The 16,386-nt window shown below is 37.7% G+C and overlaps 1 protein-coding gene across 2 annotated transcripts in view; it reads right to left on the bottom strand.

Annotated features, from left to right (window-relative positions):
* Positions 1 to 16,386, bottom strand: part of PLCB1 (phospholipase C beta 1) — a 669,180-nt gene that overhangs the window by 449,220 nt on the left and 203,574 nt on the right. For both annotated transcript variants that reach the window (XM_026012292.2, XM_026012291.2), the window contains exon 3: positions 234 to 302. In XM_026012292.2, the coding sequence (XP_025868077.1) occupies positions 234 to 302 (69 nt within the window). The remainder of the gene's footprint in view (positions 1 to 233; positions 303 to 16,386) is intronic.

Here is a 16,386-nt window from a genome sequence, read left to right as displayed (position 1 = left end):
ACAGACAGCAAGCCCCTATGTCTCAATTACCTATATATTTACTCATGGTTGCCTTTTTTTAACAAAAGTGGAAATATTTAGGGCATATAGGTTTCTGGAAGGACTGGCTGTTTTATTGTGTTTTACAACAGTCTACAACAGAGAAACTTTTAGTTGGGGCAATTAATTGATACCATGACATAGCTAAATAATCAAAGCAGCATCTGGTGCTTGCACAATGTTCTGCTTCCTACCTTGGGAGCTTTGGCATGTTTCCCACATCTGGCATCCTTGACAAGGCTGAGATCTAACAGCTCCGTCTCCTGGAAGGCAAAAATGTGAAATTGTTAAGCAACCACACAGATCACCTTTCTTTGTTTTATATCATTGACATCTTTTTTCAAAAAATAATATTATCTTGAGACATGCCTGAAGATTTCTCTGCAGTTAGGATATTTTTTCTCTCACATTGTTTACCAGTCAAATTTGAATTGCAACAAGGCAGCTAACTGCTACCTATTCAGTTTAATACATGTTCTAAGACATTTTGAAAGTATAATTGCTGTGGATAGGGTCCCCAGTCTATACCATGAGCCATTCCTAAGTCATGATGAACCAAATCTTCCTGTCCTGTAGTTGAAAAGTAATCCTGAGAGTCAGACTTAGTGTAAAGATATGGGAGTGGCATGGGGTTTTAGGGAAGAGGGGTGGAAGAAGATGCTCCCATCAGCTCTGCTGCCCAAGATAAAGAGACGAATTTGCCTTACCTACCTGCCCCCTCCTCAGCTTTTAGCACACATATCTTATGCCCCAATCTTTTCCTTTATTCATCATATATTACCGAACACCTATAATATACAAGTTACTCTAAGATAGAAGATACTTAAAATATGTTTACTCCTCCAGATGGACTTGTCATCAAACAGGGGAGTAAAGAAATGTGTATGTGTAAGACCAGGGACAGTATTCATGCCAGCTATTAAAGTTAATTGCTATTGGGGTCAATAGAGAAAAGAAAGTTTTTCCCCTAAGGTCCCAGAGAAAAGTCATGTAAGAGTCACTGAGCACAGCGAAGAGGAATTGGAAGGCATAACATTGGCAAATATTCAGACAAGAAGGGACCAGAAGTTTGTGCAGAACCTTGGGGTATTTATGGCCTTTAGATGCTTAGAGATGGAGAATATTGCAGGGGGAAAGGGTAGGAAGGAGGAAAAAGATAGAGGGGCACCCAGGAGGAAGGAACAGCACAGGGAAGATGTAATGGCAGTGTGGGAGGGTATTCTCATAAGCAACGTTAAGTGTTTAATTGCTGGGGCACAGAACAGATAAAGAAAAGTCATGGGAGATAATACCAGAAAGGAATATGGGCAAAAGGATGGAAACCTTGAGAGTCTGTCTTAGGACACTGAACCATGAGGTCTCTGACACACACATCCCTGTGTTCTACAGTAGACCCTACACCAGCTAGATGGAACTGGACTGCAATGAACAGTCATCTTAAAGTGACTCCTGCCAGCCATCCAACCCATGCTAACAATGAGATAGTTGGATGCAGAAATCTAATCCCCTTCTCCTTGTAGGAGGTGCTGCATGATAATTCAGCTACTCAGACTTCCTGGACAGGAGTGGGTGTAATTTCCCATAGCTCTTAACATTCCCAAGTACTTGTAGCTGGGGTTCCCAAACAATTCCTTCAAACAACTGCCACCAATTCCAAATGTTCGGTGCAAAACGGTCTGATTATTTTCCTGTACTTAAGGTTGGTCTCATGATTAAAGCATAACAGTCACAGAGAAGGTAGAGTCTGTCTACAGGATGCAAAATCACACAACAGGTCCAACAGACACCTAGCTCCTGCACATTTCTCTGTGAAGGCAGGACAAGAAAGAGTGCCTTCTTTCCATTTGCTCATCTTGGCCTTCTAAGTTTGCTTTTACCCATTTTGGTGGATCCTTTAACCCTTTCCTTACCATGTGCAACTCTGGAAATCCTCCGAAACTCTGGGGTGTGACAGGTTGCAACCCAGCAAAGATCCTGCAGGACAGAATAAGTGGTACTATAGTTCCCATAAGGCCATACTATCCACAATATTGAAGATCATCTTATGAGTGTTAGAAAAGAATGGCCTCGATGCAGGGCTCAATGCTTCACTTAGGCAAATGCATAATAAAGTCCTCAGACTTTCAGGGATGGAGTCTGGATTTCTTATCCCCACAGCAAGACAATCAAAATTTGTGTTGGAAGGAGAGAAACAGGAAGAGAACCAGACTTGAAGAAACTTCATTCCAAAGACCAGAACCAAGTGGACATTTGAGAGACAGGAGACCAAATGAAGATGAAGGTAGAGGTAACTGGAAGAAAGATGAGAGCCATTACAGGGAGGTAGAATTGCCTACAGGGAGGGAGAGGAGTCATAAATAGCTCTAGGGTTTCCATATTCCAAACTGGAATTTGGGCAAAATGATAATGCATTTTTGGAGATGTTGGTTTGAAGGGTTTATCCAAGTGGAAATGCCAGAGGCAGCTCCTGCACAAAACCAATTATTATACTCTAAAGGAGACATTTCAAAGTACGCTGGAGATGTGGGCTATGACATCTTTTCAGCTAATACACAAGAATGAGAAACAGTCTGCTAGCCTTACAATTTTGTGGTTCTGGGGGAAAAGAGGGTTAAAGGAAGAGGAAACAGTAGGTGCAAATGCACAGAGGCAGGAATTGTGTGCAGGAACTTACAAGTCACTCAAGATACACAGCAGGGTGCACAGAGAGTTATCACTAACACTTCTTGACATGGTAGTCCTTACATGTGTCTCCTCTTTATAATTATCCATAAAACACAGACACATATGTTTGGTATTCTTTTCCACAGATGTTATATGATGTTTTACTTATATGCAGAATAGAAATTAAACACACAGACATACTACATTTACCTAATTTTATTGCCACATTTTCTATTCAAGGAAGTTCCTCTCAGTTGAGCAAACAATAGACTTAAACTTTCCTCCATTGTTTATACACACAAAGCCCAAATTGAGTTCACAAAGAAGTAGATCTTAGCAGGAGTCATTATATAGGCTTTTACATTACAGATAATGAACACTGTTTTCTACTCTCAGCTCAAGAGGAAATGTTCATCCCCCAAGTGGCAGAGGGGTACTTAACGCCAACTGCCCTGGGGATTCATTCCAATACCACAGCGACTAAGAACCTTCTCTCGCCTGCGTGTAAAATTGTGTGTGCAGGAAAACCACCGCAGGGCACTATCAATGTGGGTAATGTGGCATGGGAAAGACCCAGGTGGAAAAGCTGTCCATGGACTCGTTGGAGTAGAAAGCAATGATTAAAATAGTGTCTCCCACTTCTATTAACATACAGCAGCCACCCCTCTGGGGTTTAACTACATCCTATTATCTCTCTTCCACTAAAAAGAAAATGTGGAACCCAATGCACAGGACCACAAAAATGTTGCTTGTGTCATTAAAAACTTTTTCTAGGTTAATTTCTTCAAGCTAATAGTTTTAACAACTCACTCTCATTATTAGAAAGCAGTGAAATGGTCCCTTTCTCAGTTCATTTAAGAGATACTGATTTCCAGCTTTATAGAATTCACTATTCCTTTATTCCTCTCTTTAAGAGAGGGAGGTCACATGATGTTTAAGTAGAAAACCTGGCTTTGAGGAAGGGCTCTAAAATTAACTGGTTATGTATTCAACCAATCATAGTACCACACCAAGCATCAACTGTATCATCGATAAAATGAGTGTGATAACACTTTCTACATCAGTGGCTCTCAAACCTACATTAGAGTCACCTGGAAAACGTGTTAAAACATTGACTGGCTGAATGCCATCCATCCATTTCTGGTTCAGCGGGACAGGAATAAGCCTGAGAATCTGTATCTCTCATAAACTCTCAGGTGATCCAGATGCTGCTGGTCCACTTTGACAAGCACTGATAAATTCTCATTCATGCGATTGTTACATAAGGCTTCTTAGGGGACTATGACTGATAAAATTATGCATTACTTATACATTATAATATGTTGTATGGAGAATCTACGACTGTCGTTTCTTTATGCAGGGAGGTGTCAAATAAAAATATTTTACTTACTGAATGCAAAAGTGTGCCTAGCAGTGAATAATCTAGGCTTCAGTTTAATTTAATTGAAGGAAAACTACTGAATGACAGATGGCATCAACACCTATTCTAATAAGTGTTCTTAGTATTAAATTTCACCCTATACAAGCAAATGTCTCTGTTCACAAATTTAAAAACTCACTGACATTGGTTTATATTTGCTTAAATGTTATACTATGTAACCTGTGTTTTACAGTTAATAACATTAGAGACATCTTTAGAAAAGCAAAAGAAGGAAACTGGTTCTCTCTCACCTCTAAACTCATCCAACCTTGGAAACAGAGTTGGGGTGTCCAGAGAAAGCCTGTGGGCTACCCTGACCAGGAAAGTTGGAATGAACTTATTTCAAGGCACACAGTGGCCCCCTGCAGAACTTGGAGACCACACTCTTAGGACCCCTCCCTCACTTATCCACTGAAGATTTGACAGATATGCCTCTTCCTTTTGTCATTATGGATGAAAGTGAATTAACAGTAATCAAGGATTTATTTTTGATGTTTGGAATGAGTGATGAGAAAAGCTAAGGGAAGACCAAATTATCTCTGATGTTTACTATTCAGCGGAAAGATTTCAATCCATCAGCCACAAACCCACTGTGAGGTAGATGAGCCATGAAATGCACTGCAAACTCAGGAAAGAATACAATTTAAAAACCAACTCTTTTCCAGAATACCAATTTCTGTGCATTGTCACCAAATTCCATTAGTCACCCGATATAATAACGTACTTCAAGTTCACACAATATATAATCAGAGCAGCAATTACAGTCACAAACATTTCATGGGGAAGTTATTAACGGCTGGGGGTGTGTGTAGGGGGGTGATTACGGACACCTCCCCATGTGGGAAATTCATTAAGTCGTTCAACCTTGATTTACCAAAGGTAGAAGACATTAATATGTTTTATTGACTGTCAAACCTCCCTAAAATGCCCAATGTTAAAGAAAAAAAGAACTATTTTAGAATCCTTTAATGAAGGGTTTTAATTTAAAGTGAGACAGATGAAGTAGATCCAGTTCTTTGTCCCTTAACTATATTCTACTTCTGAGGGAGTGAAAAATCTGCGTAGAACCTCTAAAATAAAAAAAAAATCCCTGCATTCTCTCTCAGTCTCTTGTTTCCTTTGTTGCCTATCCTTCAATTTTGTTTTTTCTCCACCGCCCCCCTCACCACAAAGTCTATAATTGAGCCTCAGTATAGGAAACACCAATGGAAATGAGGTGCACAGGTCATCAATACCAACCACAGCAGAGGAAAGAGAAAGGGGATACATCTAGATTCCCCTATGTAAACCAACTGAGGTTTAAGATTGTGAAAAGTTCACAAATCTAGGGTGCAGAAAACTTGTCTGTTGGAATTAGCATTTGTAATCTATGCATTATTAAACTGATTACTACAGATGTCTGTCCCTTGTACTCTTGTCTGTCAAACAGAGGAGTGGATGCCAGCAACACCTTCCTCATTGGGCTGCTGTTATATCAAGGGAGATCTTAAACTAAGATCTCCAGCTAGCAAGCAGGAACCAATGAATACATATCAAGTCTTATGCTTGCAACATTTCCCATTCCAAGTGAAAAGCAAAAGATCCTAGTAGGAAAGCCAAAACATCTGAAATAGAGAAAAGGTAATGAGATAGCTCATGTGTTATGGGTAGAATTGTAACTATCAACATAGTTTGGGCCAAAAAAATAACTGAAAAATTATAGCTATTCAATTAAACTTTCCTACCACGGAAGGAGACAAAGTCAAGTAATATAATTTATAATGACAACAGCAATAATAATCATGACTATTAACAATGCAGAACCAACAAGATGCCAAGAATTTTAAGAGATACTATTTGCATATATCACCTCATCATATGTCACCTGCAACACCACTGTGACATGAGTCTTATGGCCTCCACTGTGCAAATGAGAACTAATGGAGAAGCTGAGGGACAACTACTGGGCATTTGTACATGTCTCAGTGTCTTGCCTATTGTAAGCAGAAAGCTAGATGACCACCCTGACACCTGTGCCCAAGACCCATGCCTTCATTTGATCTCCACCCTTTGAGTGTGGTCAGCACCCAAGACTCACTTCAGATTATGGCACAGGTGATGGGCTATCCCTCCTATGATGATGTTACTTTATCTGGCAAATGCGAGAGGATTTTGCGAGTGTAATTAAAGTCTTCAGATGACTTGGACTTAACCAAAAGAGAGATATACTGGATGAGCCTCTCAAAAGAGGATCTAGAGGTAAGAAATTTGAAGCAGCAGAGATGCTCACCTACTTGTTGTGTTGTGTGTTACCTATTAAAAAGGAAGCCCTCTAAGAGGTAAGGGCCTCAGTCTTACCATGACAAAGAATAGAAATGTGGCAACAACCTGAATGAGCTTGGAAGAGGAACTTCCAGCTCCAGATGAGAACACATCCCAGCAGACACCTTTAATGCAGCCTGTAAGACCCTAGGCAGGTGAGACCCTGACCCATTGAAATTGGGAGATAATAACTGTTTGTTGTTTCCAGCTTCTAAGTTTTCAGTAATTCACTTTACAGTAATAGATTACAAATGCACTGCCCCCATTGTTTCCACATTTTAATGCACTTAAATAAAAAGACATGCACATGAATTTGCATATCTTGACACTTTACCCAGCATAAACATGACTGCAAAACTGTCATATTTTTTTAATCTAACAGGAAGCAATTACTCTAATGGAGCTGGGACAGACTGCAGATTAGAAAACTGAGTCTCAGAGAAAACATATCAATTACCCAGTATCACAGAGACTGAGCAAAAAATAGAAAAAAGATCCACATACCCCCCCCCCCCGATCTATTGATTGCTCTACAGAATTATTTTCCAGTATTCACAAAATAGCAGGAACCTTAACTGAGTGATACAATTTTTAAAAGAATACATTTTTGTTTATGTACAGGAAAAAAATATTATGATAAATAGAATGTGACACTGGTTTTCTTTCTTTTTTTTTTTAAGATTTATTTATTTATTCATGATAGACATAGAAAGAGAGAGAGAGGCATAGACACAGGAGGAGGGAGAAGCAGGCTCCATGCCGGGAGCCCGACGTGGGACTCAATCCCGGGTCTCCAGGATCGTGCCCTGGGCCAAAGGCAGGCGCCTAACCGCTGAGCCACCCAGGGATCCCCCGACACTGGTTTTCATAGGCTATGTCCCTATGAGGCAGCATGAACTGTTATTGGCAAATATCTAGTTGATTTTTTCTGTAGATAACCAGAAAGGTAGTTCAGTCCCTGGTTACACAAAAGCCAAATTTCTTCCTTCTTCTTTACTTCTTTAGCTGTCTGGGATAATTTTGCATATTCATGTAATAACAGAAAGTTGCTTAAGTTGAAAGCTAATGCAGATAAAATTGCACTCATAGCACCAAAGCTTTATTAGGACATAAAATTAGTAAAACAATTCTAACAGCATTTCTGTTTATAACTTGATGCATCTATAATCTAATGCATCTACGACTAGGCAGGTAGAGAGAGGGAGGTCAGGGTGGGGGTGTGTGCAGAAAATGCCACACATGATTCCAACGTTCTGGAGCATTAGTGTCTTCTGGCAATTTTCTGAAATGATGAATGAAAACCGGTAAAATTTGAAATAGTAATTACTGGCTTTATTTTAACCTTATTTTGTTGACACTCTAAGAAAAAAGTCTCCATACTCACCAAGGAAAATCTGAATATGTTCTAAAGACAAATAAAATCAGGAATATATTGGATGTTTATGTTTCTAGCCTCTGGCCTTGGGGAACTTAAAGTCCATTGGAGGAGATATGTATTCTTCAACTATTTGTAAAGCTTATGTGACATTTCATACACATAAGTATAAAATTCGACTGTGCCCTAACAGAGAGAAGAGAGGGATCTGACCAGGGGTGGGAATCCAAGATATTTTGTTTTCCTAGTTCTTATTTATTAGCAGGCATAAGGAGATTCACTACATTTTCATGGATAAATAAGACGTCACATTTGTTAAAGACCCAGAATATTTCCTTAATTGTGACTCCAAAGACAAAGATTGAGTTGTCACAATTTCCTATTATGCCTGTGCTCAGCAAAAATCCTCATTTCAAGCTAATCAGATTAACTAGAAAGAGCATCTATCATTTGGCAAATCATTTCATAAATGCTTAAAACTATCTTTGTGGATATTTTGTGGGAGCATAAAATCCGATCTCCATAAAAAGTCACTTGAAAAGAAATATGGAAATGATATAGATTAATCAGGCACACAAGCTGTTTCCACTTGAAAAGTCCAAATGATATAAATGTAGCCAGGTTTTCCCTTCAAATTGACTAAAATGTTATCTCTGGTCCACACCTATTTCACTATGGTTGAATAGTCAAGCCACCTAAGCTTTATTATCTGGTAGTGGAAGCCTACTACCCTTAACCTCTTAACCACTATTAGTCCCTTAACCACAATTAGTCCCTTAACCTCACCTGAATGTAACATTTGAGCATATCACCTATCTGCTTCTATCAGTTAGATTCTTTCATTTCCCTAGAGCAATGGTTCTTAAAGTGTGGTTCCTGGAACAATACTATTAGCATCAACATCACCTTGGAATACGTGAAAAACACAAATTCTCAGGTCTCACCATAGCCTGGCTGAATCAGAACCTCTGAGGTGTGGGGCCCAGAATCTGTGTTTTAATTAAGCTTTGGGGTGATGCAAATGCAATGTGGAATTTGAGAACTTCTGTCCTCGATATTAAATGGAGACAACAGCTTCCCATAGAGAAGGCAAATCAAACAGAGCTAGAGCTTGTTATAGGGCATTCTGTAGGATGACAGACAAGCTGCCTAGATCCATCTAGGAAATTTTTTGCATCACAGTCATATAGCAACTACAGAACTGATAATAAAATGTGGACCATCTTCTTCGGACTACTGTGTTCTTCAGTACCATCAATATCACTATAGACTGAAGCAATGATTTCCACCTTGGACCCTAGAAATTGGACAAAGTCAAAGGGAAGTTCTAAAGATACGCGGCCTATTTCCAGATATTCTGATTCAACCCTATGTGTGACACATGTGGGCTAATAACTGATGAATTTTCTTTTCTCTTTAATCACACTATCATGCATGACTAGTGACTTCCAAACTTTCTGAAGTATGTAAAAATGGCATTCATCTTTGCCTTCCTTGGTAGCCATTTTGTAAAATCCACCCAGATAGTTAACACTTTTCTCCTTCAGTTATTTATTCAAACATGTATCACAAGATTTTCTGCCCAAAGGTTTGCATTTTAATCATGCCACTCCTCAATCCATGTTCTGGCAACCAAAGGATTTTTTTTTAAGATTTAATAGAATTTTTACTGCTTCATCAAGGACGTTCTAAGACTTAAAAAAAATCCCTATAATTCATGGAAATTAAACAGCATACTCTTGAAAAACTATTAAATCAAAGAAGAAATCAAAGAGAAATTAGGAAATATCTTGAGACAAAAATGAAAACAACATACCAGAACTTATGAGATGCAGCAAAAGTAGCAACTACAGATTTTGACCTTTTAATATCACATGACATCCTGAATATGCAAAGAGTTAATCTACCTTCCAAAATGAGGTATTTTAAGTTGACAAGTATGTAATAATATGTCACTTTTTTTTTCTTTTCAAAGAAGACTTGCTTCTTCAGATCATGTTTGGTTTTCTGGTAAGACAGAGAAATCCAACTGAGCTTTATCCCACGCTAATCAGTAGGGATAAAGATTGGATATGTCTGATGGGGAGTGTTTTCCCCAGAATTCATTGAATGGATCAACAAATCATCCCAAACATCCTGCCTATGTGCTTAAATTCATTAAAGGTAACTGCCTTTTCATTCAATTGTTGATTAACCTCACCACTAACACAAGGACATAAATGAGGCTTAGCTGTTCATATCAAGAACAATAAAGGTTTGAAAAAGTTCATTAAATCCAGGTTCATTTTCCAGTTACTCAGATAATTTTCATAAAGCTTCTACAGGAATTCTACTGATGCCCACTTCAATCCTTGCTGGATCCCTAAAATTCAAAAATATCCTGAATTACAAACTATTCTTAAAAATCATATTTTTATATTGATCCTTTTCTTTGGCTTTTGATAGATTTATGTATATTTCTGGAATTCTTAAATTTTCTGTGAAAATAGTCATAATCATTATGACAAATGTACTAAATGAGCATTCTTTAAGAGATTTCTCAGTCACTCTATGCTGTATTTGATCTTGCATTATTCTTAATTGGGTTTTAAAATATTTTGACCATTTCCGGGGGAAATAGACATATGCATATATATCATCTAACCTAATGTTCAAACAGTTTTCTCAAAAGCTTGGAAGCATCACATCATAATCAAGAGGCAGTGCTTAATTCTAAAGAAGAAATATTTTTTCCTGAAAAATAAAGAAGAAAAACTATAAAAAGCATCGGTTACCTAATTCCCATACCACCGTTCATTTTTGTCATATTTAGAGCTAAAGAGAAATATGTTCTTATGCACTGTATTTTAGGTCACTTTCTTTTTGGTAAAGATATTCCAGTATCAACCACCTACTACTCCAGGTTTTTCTTTTTTTTAATCTACCCCCAAGGGAACACAAAAACTTTACTCCAAAGATGAATGAAAAGGATTCATTTCATAATTTCATCAAAATTTTACTTAAAAATGAATAAAGATCACTGTTTACAAAGCATCTGTAGACATACCATCCCTGTTCTAGGCATTTTCACAGACAGCATTAATTTAGTATTACCATCCCTCTGTGAATGGAGAGGGAGTAAGTGAAATGCAATCGCTGTAGGATCCAGATTGGGATAGGGCAGATTTGAAAGACAACACATGGGCTGCGGTGCCTTCATGGCGCAGTTCATTAGGCATTTAACTCTTGGTTTCAGTTCAGGTTATGATCTCAGGGTCATGGGATCAAGCACTGTATTGGACTCCAAGCTCAGAAAGGTGTCTGCTAAAGTTTCTCTCTCCCTCTTCCTCTGCCCCTCCCTGCACTCACCTGGTCACTCATTCTTCCTCTAAAATAAGTAAGTAAATGGAAGGAAGGAAGGAAGGAAGGAAGGAAGGAAGGAAGGAAGGAAGGAAGGAAGAAGAAGAAGAAAAAGAAGAAAGAAAGAAAGAAAGAAAGAAAGAAAGAAAGAAAGAAAGAAAGAAAAGAAGGAAGGAAGGAAGAAAAGAAGGAAGGAAGGAAGAAGAAAGAAAACACATGGGAAGACTATAAAAATGAAGTTACAGTTCTTAAGAGGAGAGGCCTGGAGGAAGAAGGGAAAGATAAGCCCTGGTAATTATTAAGAGACCAAACCAATATTTACTGCAAGGCTAAAGTTTCAGAACAAGTGACTACAGAGGCTTACCCACCAGGAATCTTGGGGTAACTCAGAATTGGCACAGATTTAGAATTGAGACATGAAACTGGGGCTTAAAATTATACATACAGAAAGAAGACTTCAGTAGCTCATGTGGAAAGGAAGGAATTTTTATGACCTTTCTATACATTCATTAAAAAAGTGAAATGTTTTGAAGAGAGAGGGAAAATTTTTAAATTACAGGAGTGAGACCAGGACAGGTCTGGGAGATGGGCAGTGGGCTACATATCAAGTGGAAGTTTGAATAAATGATCTTCTTGGAATTCTTGACCTTGGAGCCAAAAGGGAGCAATGGCCTGATACAGGTATTTGCTTCACATCTGCACTACATAACAATGAGAAAGAAAATATTCTGTGAAAACTCTTTTACAAGGTCTTCCATTTACTCCAATTTCAGCTTCAGAACGGTAGGTAGAAACAGAACAAAGAAAGATAACTAATAAAAGACATTTATCTCCTTCCAATACATCTTTGTCTCAATGTTCACAAGAAGTTCCCTGAAGAAATCAACCATTTACTACCCTCATTAAAAAGGTTGCAAAGTGGCAACACAGTGCAGCTTATTTCCATCAATTGGTGTGAAGTATAGAATCTTTTAAAAATTCAATGACTAGAAATTAGAAACAAAAGTACATGAATTAAGTAGTTTCTTAGGTAATGCAGACAACTAAAGCAAAAACATTTGAAAGATATTTCTTTCTGTAATAGTCTACACTTTTGTATTATATACCAAAAGGCATCCCTGGAAAGAAAGCTAGAAAGGAAGACAGGGAGAGATGGAGGGAGGGAGGGAGAGACCGTCATCTCTTCAAAGAATCACATTATTGATCAACACCATTATTTATCTTTTGAAGTGACTTGTATGTACTGATTCCAAGGGGGTCACTACATTTTCAAAATGGAATCCACTGTAACTTTTGTTCTTTCATTCCACAATATTCATTTTATAATAAATTACTTTATTCTCTAGAGTCTGGAACAACTGAATTTCATAATCTCTTATGAAGCCTCAATTTTGACCAAATTCACTCTCCCTGGGTATATAATCTTTCCAAATAAATAACTCATGAATCCTTAGCATAAGCATTGAATATTGAAGGGACAGACCATTTGTTCATTATTGCACAATATATTTCTTCTTGTTTAGGTAAAAGTAAACCCTGAAAATAAATCTTCTTTAGAATTACTTCCTCTGGAAGTAAGTAAATACTCAGGACAAAATTCTTAAATCTGTATAGCTCTGATCCTAGATTCATGTTTAGTGAAAATATTCTAACTTGCTTGTCTGGGAAGCTTTTGTTTTTGTTTTTTTGTTTGTTTGTTTTTGCTTTTTTCCTTAATGTCTGAGCAACATATTCCCTGTACACATTTGGCCAAACCCTTCCTATCATTCAAATAAGCAACTTATTCTCTTTTTGGTACCATTATAGACACCTACTGTGTTTCACAGCCTAGGTTATTTGGGTTTTCAATTTTGAGTCAGATGAATCACACTTGCTCTATGTGGGTCAGTCAAAATTAAGTACAGAAGTCTCCATGTGCTGAAGTTGCTACTATTTTGCCTTACAATCATGGAATTAAATTAACTTGAGTCTTAAGCACTTTATGTCTTTCGGCATTATTTTTTTTTTTTTTTTTAGTACAAAAGCTGGGACACATCAAATAGTTCAACCTTCGAGAAGCTACATGGATATGATACCTTTATCATTACCTCTTTTGGTATTACATGATAGAATCATCAGTGGTTCTCAAAAGTAGGATCCTCGAACAGCAACAGAACAGAATCACCTGAGAAATTGTTAGAAACACAAATTCCGGGGCCCCATCCCAGACTTAACTGAATTGGAAACTCTGGAGGGGCAACCCAGCAAAGTCTGTTATAACAAACTCTCCAGGGTGATTCTGGTATACTCTGAAGTTTGAGAACCACTGAAATGGATACTTAGAGATTCGTAAGGAATAGCATTTGAAAAGAAGTATCAGGCTTTCTGGTTCTTAAGAGTTCCCTTACTTGTAAACAGTTATATTTACCCTAAAGCTCTCAGTAAAAGTAAAGTTTATCATCTTATTTAAAGAAAATATTTGATTTTTAGGGCTATTGGATGCCATTTTTTTAAAAAAAGTATGTGAATTATGGAAAATTGAGAGACAGGGAGAAAAGGAGGGAGAGAATATATCAGCACAAATACAAAGAAAAATTAATTTCAGACACGACGGTTCTCACTTTACCTCCTACCTATTGTGCAATTCTGTTTTTAGAGTTAAAAAGAAAAATAAAGCATTACAAGGCTCTTTTGTTACATGAAAAATCATTGAATCCTGCAACTGTATGCAACTGATGATTTTCTTAATATTATTTTGATTACAAGCATTCCCATGTTCTTAAAAACATTCTCTGATGAAATTATTATCAAACCATTTAAAGGGCATACAAACCTAAGGGGTCAATTTCATCACTACACTCAGTGATCTTCAAGGAGGACTGTATTATGATGGTGCCACTCTTTTCTCTAGACAGGTGGGTGGGTTTGTGCAGGTCAGTATTACCAGGCTGTGCAGACCTTGAAGCAGAGGTGGCCAACTCCATCAAGTTTTGCACTTCGCCTTACACAGTGCAGAGAATCAAAGAAAATTACCGCCAAATCATGAACCACAATTTATAGCACCCCTTGTAAGGGTCTTAGGACCAGTCCTCAGAAATGGAATGTGAATGGAAGAGAGTCATTTCAAGTCTTTTTCTCTCCCTTCTTCCTTTTTTTTTTTTTTTTGTTTAAGATTTTATTTATTTAACAGAAAAAGAGAGAGCCAGAGAGCACAAGCAAGGAGAAGCAGGCTCCCCACTGAGCAGGAAGCCCTTGACACAAGGCTTGATCCCAGGACCCTGGGATCATGACCTGAGCAGAAGGCAGATTCCCTAACCGTAATCCAGGCACCTCCACTTCTTTACATAGTGGTCAAGGAAACCCTAAGAAATATTGGAACATATTAGACAGAGCCTAGGTCCCTGAGTTACATAAAAAGAAAGCTATCTTTAGACCAGCAACACACACATTGGACTCTTACATGAATGATAAATACTTGTTGATGTGGGGAACAAAAGCAAAGGAAAAATTAAATTTCCTTACAACTTACATCTCACTGGCAAGTCCTTGAGACAAGCAGAGTTACCTTCCTCCAGGAACTCCACTGCCTCAATGTTAATACTTTGCTAAGGGCAAAAGGCAATCTTAGCTTAACATTATTATCCCAACCTCCAGGATTCTGTAAGTCTACTTCAACACAAAAATTCCTTTGGAGACTTCCTTTATCTCTATCCCCTGTGATCTATGTTTGCAATCATCCTCCAAGCATATGGCCCACTGATATACATCTAAAGGGTCTCATAACTAAGGTTTTACTAGACAGTAGTAAATGACTTTTTCTTAATGACAGCTAGCCCATCAAGATCCTAGAAACCTTGCTCCAAATTCCTTAGAGACTTATGCGCCTGATCCCCTCTCAACTTGAAAGTTTATTATCAGCCACTCCTCACCTCCTCAGTGAAGCTCTTTCTGCCCATGGGTCTTGTCCCTATGCTTTAATAAAATCACCTTTCTGCACTGATGACATCATAAGATTTCTTTCTTGACCATCTGCTCTGAACCCTGACATTTCCATATCACTTGTGTTAAGCCATTGAAATTCTGGAGTTTATCTTTTATAATGGTATACTCTAGTTAATATAGGGCTTATATAACCTTTTTTTTTAAAAGGCCAAATTCCACTATCTCAGATCATAAAACATCACAGACACATCGTGATGGGTATTTTTATGTGATAACCTAACCGAGCCATAGGGTATCCAGATATTTGGTCAAACATTATTTTCGGGTATGTCTATGAGGGTATTTCTGTATGAGATTAGTATTTAAATCCATAGACTGAGAAAATCAGATTGCTTTCCTCAGTGTGGGTGATCATCATCCAATTCATTGGGAGCCTGAATCAAACAAAAAGGCAGAGAAAGGAAGTATTCATTCTCTGCCTGACTGTTTGAGGTGGGACAATAATCTTCTGCTCTCAGACTATGTCTTATGCCATTACACCCCATGGTTCTCAGTCCTTTGGACTGAACATCAGATTGTGGGAATTCTCAGCCCCCATAACTCTGTGAGCCAATTCTTTATAAGCTAAAGAGTTCTGTTTCTCTAGATAACCCTGAAAACACATACATGGAAAGTTTTAAAAAAGGGAAGAACTGTGAGAACTTATTTTATCTCCATTTTATAGATGGTAAAACTGAAACCCCTAGAGGACTGTGGACTCTGATATCTTAACACATTTGATTTAACCCAGTTCTGTGACTTAGAATATAATTAAAGTTACAGCAAGCATTCACTAACACAAGTGTGTTGATTACTGTGGCTTTATGGTAAGTCTCAAAATCAGATAGTGGGAATTCTCCAACTTTGTTTCTTTTTAGTAGTGTGTTAGCTATTCTCAATTCTTGGCATTTCCATATAATTTTTTAATTGTGTTGATTTTTTTTAAGCTTTCTAGGATTTGAATTGGGACTGCACTGATTCTATAGTTCAGTTTGAAAGAACTGACATCTTTACTACACTGAACCTTCCCATCCATGAATATAGAATGTCTCTGAATTTATTTGACTTTTTCATCAGAAAGATCATCATCAGATCTTCTTTGACCTTGTTTCATCAGTGTTTTGTATTTGTTTATATGCAAGATCCTTGACATATTTTGTTAGACTTAATCTGAAGCATTTCAATTTTGGTATGATTATGAATGGTATTTCTTTTTTTTTTAAAGATTTTATTTATTTATTCATGACACACACACACACACAGAGAGAGAGAGAGAGAGAGAGAGAGA

The sequence above is a fragment of the Vulpes vulpes genome, chromosome 14 (assembly GCF_048418805.1).
Source record: "Vulpes vulpes isolate BD-2025 chromosome 14, VulVul3, whole genome shotgun sequence".
NCBI classification, from domain to species: domain Eukaryota; kingdom Metazoa; phylum Chordata; class Mammalia; order Carnivora; family Canidae; genus Vulpes; species Vulpes vulpes.
Note: the sequence above shows the minus strand (reverse complement) of the source record. Positions and strands in the feature narration are given on the sequence as shown.